This window comes from Pteropus vampyrus, unplaced genomic scaffold (genome assembly GCF_000151845.1).
Source record: "Pteropus vampyrus isolate Shadow unplaced genomic scaffold, Pvam_2.0 Scaffold103, whole genome shotgun sequence".
Classification (NCBI taxonomy): domain Eukaryota; kingdom Metazoa; phylum Chordata; class Mammalia; order Chiroptera; family Pteropodidae; genus Pteropus; species Pteropus vampyrus.
Window position 1 is genome coordinate 660,755 of NW_011888884.1, and position 7,333 is coordinate 668,087.

Below are 7,333 nucleotides of genomic sequence, written 5' to 3' on the forward strand. Positions count from 1 at the left end.
TTCCTATTAAAAATGATAATAAAAGATCTTTCTTAATTGAAAAGCAGTATAAAATGTTTAAGACTAAATAGGAATTATTGCATCCTTTGTTTTCCCTGAGGAGCAATAGAAATTTATTAAAACTAACATTTGAAAAGCACTATAATTTGCATGTGTATGAACACTCACTCTAATTTACTGTCAGTCCTCTTGAGAGATGTTGTAAATCCATTTTGTCTCAAGTTGGAAAGTCAGAGTAATTCAAGCAGTCTGTTGATTCTGAAAGCAGTTATTTAATATGATTTTTCAGATTTTATACATCTTGATCATAGGAATTAACTTTATTCACCTTTTAATCCCACCTGACACCTAGCATTGTGCTACACATGATGGACACACTCAATGAAAGTCAAAATGTGGAAGACAAAGTATTTCTACATCCTCAATGTACACATTCGATAAAAATTCTACTTATATGATGGACATAGTCAATAAAAATCAAATGCAGAAGGCATACTATTTCCACTCAGTTGTCATTAGTAGTTAACTTTGATCCAGATCATCCCAGGGATTGAAGGGTAGGGTTTATGGCTTAACCTTTAATCTAATTCTTGAATTTTCTCTAAGGAGTAATCAATCCTAAACATATATTTAATGCACTCAATATTTATGCTCATCTAATATCATTTCACAATGTATTCTACCTAACAGTGACTTTGGTTGAATATGCACTGAATATTTTGACTCAGCTTTCTTTCCTATTAGTTTAAAGTTAAGTTTTCATCATAAATAAATATGTGCTTGATATGAAAAATTGGCAAATGCAGACAAGTAGAAGAGAGAAAAATACATCTTACCTAGAGTTCCAACAAAATACTTTTTTTTTTAAATTAATTAAATTTTTTTATGGTGCCATTGGCTAACAAAATTCAATAAGTTTCAGCTGTATACTTTAACAGTAAGGCATATATATGTTTACACTGTGTTCATCTCCCATAGTTAGATTTCTTTCTGTCACCACATATTTGACCCCCTTTACCCTGTCTACCTCTTCCCTACCCTTCCCTCCTACCCTCTGGTAACCACTAGACTATTATCCATGTCCATGAGTCTTGTTTGTTTGTCCTGTTCATTTATTTGTTGCTTTTGGGTTTATATCCCACATATAAGTGATATTATGTGATTTTCAACTTTTTCTGTCTGGCTTATTTCACTTAGCATGATTATCTCAAGGTCCATCCATGTTGTTGCAAATGGCAGTATTTCATCTCTTCTTACAGCTGAGTAATATTCCATTATATATATGTATCACAGCTACTTTATCCAACAAAATTCTTGAGTCCAAATGATTTTGGTCAAAAATTTGTAGAGATTTTTATGTTGTCTTCTGGCCTTTCTTTAGTGTTGCAGTAGTTCTGTCTGAGAGCAAACTGAACTTTGTTCTTAGGTAGGGATTTTTGCTTTTTGTACAATGCCTGATGTTCGTAGGGTTATATCTGTAAGCTATTGAAATGATTATATGTGCCCATCCTTTGGCATGGTCAACAGGAATCCTCTCCATAGCTCTGTTTATGACAGGCGTGCTCATGCCATCTGACTGAAAGCAGGAATGTCCATGGGTTCGTGCAGCCCCCCTACCTCTCCCTCTTCCTTCTTCTTTCCCTTCCTCCTACTTTACCTTTCTCTCCTTACTCTTCAACTGCCACTCCTTCCCCGGCACTCTCCTTTCCCCCATCTTATTCCTCTTCTCTCTTCCCCTTCCCTTCTACCTACCTTTCCCCTCCACTTCTCTCTTCCTTCTCCCCTCTCTTCATTTTTCCTCCTTTCCTTTCTCCTTTATTCTCCTCCCTCCTTTCCCTGATTGGAAATCTTGATTGGAGCAGTTCTAAGTTAGAATTGAAGGAAAAGAAGAAAGAATATAAACTCGTTAGAGATTATTTTACCTAAAAAAAACACACAATAGACTGGAGGCCCCCATGGGGTATAGACATTACTGGAGTGGAAGCTCTTAAGGTAGTAATCTGGAAGAGAGAAGGCTGTTGTCAGAGTGAGTGCGTGGTGATGGCTAGGTCTAGTGGATAATGCAATGGAGGGGAAAATGAGATAGGGTGAAGGATGTGGTCATTGGAGAAGAAGAGATGAAGAATATGACGACAGGATACTGGAATGATCATCTACATGGATCATGAAATCACCAACTCTATGTGTGACAGAAGAGAATGGAGGGGAATGAACAAATGGGAATAAATTCTTTAAAGAATGAGAAATGGCCCAGAGGTCGGCAGACAATGAGGTGGAAGGAGGTGTTGGGTATATAACGTGATACTCTGAGGGAGCTGAAGGTAAGAAGGGAAACAGAATGATCTGAGAAGGCAGTGAGGAGCAAAGAAGCTACCTCTCTCACTTCCACGCTCTGACTATAAGAGACAATAATATTTTGATTGGGATAAGAAAATGAAAGAAAAATTTGAAGGAGTTTAGAATATGAGGGGATTTATTGAATTCTGATTGTGTATTCTAGAGAACAAGTGCAAGAGTTTGGATCAGAGCTGCATGGAGATGACCCTGGTAGATGAAGGATGACTTTGGAGCATTGGGCTTCCTGGGAGATTGTCATGAACAGGAATATAGGGCATCATGGAAGTAACTGACATGGACTTGAAGACACATGGGATTTTGGTGGGCAGTGAGGGAATCTTTCCCGGAGAACTCAGAGCACACATTGTTTAGGAACCTGCAGAAGCAGGAGCAGCTCGAGTGTCCTTTTGTAGCTTCTCTAATATAATGTCAAGGCTGGAGAGTTAGAAGTAGCAGCACTGGACATTCCATGGCACTTCCACTGCTTTTGGTGTTGAGGCTAACCAGGGCTCGGGGGCATTTCCTCCATCTTGGACTAAGTAAATACTCTTCTGGCTGCTCTCTTGTGGTGGTGCCCAAGCTTACAGAGAAGGAAAATATGTCACCAGTTGTACCTGCTCACCTCTCAGATAAGGGAAATATGATTCTTGGTCACATGCTCTACCTCTAAGCAGGGTTGGAGCACACAAGTCTCATCTGCTGAAAAGGGGAGAGATTTCCCTTGAACATTAACAAAGGGAAAGTGAGTAGATGCTGGACAGAGGGGATTAGGAAATGGATATAGCTGCTGGTATCAAAGAGCCAAAGAACAATGTCTTAAGCAAGTAAGAGCTTACTTTTCCCTCATCTAAAAGAAAGACAGAAGTAGGTAATCTAAAGCTGGCATGATAGCTCCACTGTCATCAGAGACCAAACCTTATTTTACTTTTTTGCTGTACCATCTTAGTACATGATACTTACCCTACGGTATCCTATACTTATACTGTAATATGTTGGTGATACTGTCCCTCATGTCTGTATTTCAGTACAAAGGGGAAGGCAGAGAAAGTCCTCTCTCAATTGAAACAGTCCCCATTAAAAAGCTTTTGCAGAAGTCCCACACAACTTCAGCTAATATCTCATTGACTGTCATTCATTGCGATGGATGGGGAGTTATCTCCTAGCTATGCATATCACTATGCTGAGTTATCTCCTAGCTATGCATATCACTATGCTGAATAAAACTGGGAAGAATAGTTATTGGGTGGGCAACGAACACTCTCTGCCACAGCAACAACTTCAAATAAAACGATGTTAATGCATAAGTCAGAGTTAGCATCATGAACTAGGATTTGCAGTTAAGTGTCTGGGAAGAAAGAAGTGAAAAAGCTAAAAGGACCAAAGTTGTGGTCAGAAAGTAAAATACTGGGATTTAAGATTGCAGGAGTTGGGCAGCTTCGCAGAGGCTGAGACTATTTAAAAGGCCCAGGATATGCCCATGAGATCTTAGAATCGAGTTGATCATGAACCAGAAGTCTCTGTCCTAGAAAAGACCCCTGCCTTTTGTTGGAACATAGCCTGGAAAATCACAGCAAAGACCCAGGTGAGGGCTGCACATACGTCCCTTCATCAAGCACATCCCAATTTACAGGCATCATCATCCATTGAGGGCCAGACTCCTTAAACAGTTTAAGTTTTCAACCTATGGATAGATGGCTGAACACACTGATATTGCTTGCGCAATGCATTTGATAAAACACAGGCTTTTAATTGTCTGGTATTAACTAAACAAATAATGGTGTGTTATATGCTAATTGCCATTTTAAGAAAAGGAGATTTTCTTGCTGGCAATGTGTCAGCATTGTTAAACTTATAATTATTATTTTTGTCTTTATTCAGTAAAATATCACCTAATTGTTTTCATTTTATATAGTAAGGACATGCCCTCATCTCCGTCAGCCCAAACACGGCCACCTCAGCTGTTCTACGAGGGAAATGTCCTACAAGACAACCTGTTTAGTTACCTGTGATGAAGGGTACAGACTAGAAGGAAGTGCTAAGCTTACCTGCCAAGGAAATGCCCAGTGGGATGTTCTAGAACCCCGGTGTGTGGGTAAGTTCCTGGAAAGTATGGTCCCTTTGGTGATTCATTTTTCTTGCTCTCTGATTTTTCTGGTTTTCTGGTTTTCTAGAACTAAAAATTGACTCATGATGAATATACACATCCATATATACAGATACATGGAGGTATAGGTATATAAATAAACATGTTGTTTTGTTCCTCTCCACTGGTAAAAAGGTTTCTATACCAGAATACAGTTTTTTAAGTCACTAAAATATGAAGCTTTAAATGGTAATGACTTTTTTAAACTGGAGCAGATTTTTTTTTTAATTTGGATGATTGTTTTTAATACTGTATACTTCTTTTGTTTTGTTAAACACAGTTTACTTTTACCTTGTTGACAAAAGGATAAAAATATGAACCGGTGAATCTTAAGATAAACCATAAATTATATTTCATCAGATTTTCTCTTTTATCCTTCACTGCGAATTGTGGGATCTTACTACTAAAAAGGGGTCCAGAATGAATTAATTCAGCAGCTTTTCCAGTTTGCTGCTTTTCATACACTATTGATAAAAATAACAATGATAATAATGATGATGATATGATGGTGATAACTACTATTCAGTGATACCTTACTATGTGTCTGATACAGTATACTTGGGAGCACTGGCAGGTATGTAATGAAATAACTAACTTCCAAAAAAAAAGAAAAAGAAGAACTGAATGTATGGAATAAATTGAGATGGGCCAGGACCCAAAGTGGGAAAACTAGGTACTATAAATATGTCAGTTCCTCCCAAATTGATTTACAGCTTTATTCTAGTATAATCCAGTATCGGATCCATGGGTGATAAGAAGGGAGGGTGTCACCAGGAAGGATGTTGGGCTGACCAGGGGAAGCATTAACAGTCCAAGAGTTGACCCTCACTAAGCAGGCTCAGAAAAACTGATATTATCATACTGAGAAGAGATTAATCTCCCTGGGACAGAAGAGTGAAATTTACTATTAAACAAAGATTCAGTTTATTAACAATGAGATACCTACTATTATGTGTACTAAAAGGCATTGGCCTAACAAGCATCGTCAGTATATTTCTTGGGTAAAGAGACTCTGTGGCATTTGTAATTTGTGAGAATGCAAACGTTCTCTCATTTCCGTACAACAGAGCGCCAGTGCTCCACCTTTCAGAAGCCCAAAGGTGTCACCATATCCCCGCCAACCTGTGGCAGGCAGCCAGCCAAACCTGGGACAATTTGTCAGCTAAGTTGCCGCCAAGGATTCATTTTATCTGGAGTGAGAGAAGAAATGAGATGTACCACCTCTGGAAAATGGAGCACCAAAATTCAGACAGCTGTTTGTAAAGGTAGGTCTTATACATTGGTCAGGTTACAAATCCCCTTTTGCAACTTTTGTTGCAACCCATGATAAATTGGTAGGTGTTGCTCCAATATACTCTATGAGGATTTCTTTTCCAAAATGATGGATTTACAAAATCCAGTTACATACAATATGTCAGGTAATGACAGAAGAAGTATAATGTTAGATCAGGACAGTGTTAGAGCTGGAAATGATGTAAGTTTTCTATCAGGAGATGAAAAATCTTTGAGGAATTTCTGGCCCATGTAAAGGAGATGAGACTAAATCAATTTCAAAGAAAGTTAACAGTGCTTTGAAACCTACATCCCATTATTCACAGAACATTGCCATCTTCCTGGCAGCAAGAACGAACTGCTATAAAAAAGGAGGTATTAAGAACGAAAGAGAAGGGCAAAAAAAATGGAACGGATATTGTTCAAAACAATATTAGTGATTTGAAAAACCAAATTGAGAGTTCCTTCATAATGGAGCACTGATAAAGAGCTTGAATGTTCCAACTGAACAAACCAAAAAGATGGAGGTTAAGAGATACCAACGAGCTATCGAGAAGCCCCAACGTCCATTTAATAAAGAGTTCCAGAAGGAGAGAGAAGAGGGAGTGGAGGAGAATTTTCCTATCAGTAGAAGAAAGTTTCCCTGAGCCACAGAAAGGCTTGAACCTTTAGATCAAAAATACCCCTTAGGATCAGGCAGGCATGTTTTTACTACTCCTGGTGAAGTCCAGAGTTAAGGACAAAATGTTAAATAAGTTTCCAGAGAGAAAAGAGAAATTGCACAGGAGGAAGAGGAATCAGACTCATGTTATACTTCTCTTTTACAACTCTAAAAGCAAGAAGAAAATGTGGCAATGTCTACAGAATACAGAGAGAAAATGGATGTAAACTTTAAATCTCAAATCTAGTCTAGCTATTATTCAAATGTGAAGGAAAAATAAAATACTTTTTCAGATTTTCAGAATCAATATGATAATGCATCTTTGTTGGAGGAGAATTGTTAAGTATAAGCTTTTCTGAGAAAAAAAAAGATAAATAAAAATAAATCAATTCAGATATATGTATTCTGCTGCAAATTACAGAAGACCTAATTTAATGTAATTTAAAATAAGGGGAATTGTTATATAATAAGAACTTAGCTCTACAGTAACTAATGTGGATATGTGTGATATTACCACATCTGATTCAGTGTCTGTACTGCAAAGTTTCACACCGCAAAAAATATCATTGACTTTAATTTGTTGTTTTGACAGTATCTTTTAGCACTCCTAATTAAATCAATTTGACAGCCCTGTTCTAAAGTCTAGTTCCTTCCTGCCACAGTCAACATTCATTTTTTTTAACGTTTTTCTTCTTTAATTTCACTCAAAAAATATTTATCAAGCTTTTATTACGTGCCAGATACTATATGGTATAATGGGACAAGAAATATCCTGGCTTTTAAAGAACTTAAATTCTATTGAGGGTAAAAATTTTATTTCAAAATGGTGTGTTGAGTTTTATGGTTAAGAAGGACAGAGAACTGTGGGAACTTAGGAAGCGAGCACCTGAAATGGACCAAGAGAGTCAGAGAGAGCTTCT

At 37.6% G+C, this 7,333-nt stretch overlaps 1 protein-coding gene across 1 annotated transcript in view; it reads left to right on the plus strand.

Moving 5' to 3' along the window:
* Positions 1–7,333, plus strand: part of SVEP1 (sushi, von Willebrand factor type A, EGF and pentraxin domain containing 1) — a 154,234-nt gene that overhangs the window by 52,341 nt on the left and 94,560 nt on the right. The window contains exons 6-7 of the mRNA XM_011364931.2: positions 4,250–4,429; positions 5,548–5,745. Of these exons, the coding sequence (XP_011363233.1) occupies positions 4,250–4,429; positions 5,548–5,745 (378 nt within the window). The remainder of the gene's footprint in view (positions 1–4,249; positions 4,430–5,547; positions 5,746–7,333) is intronic.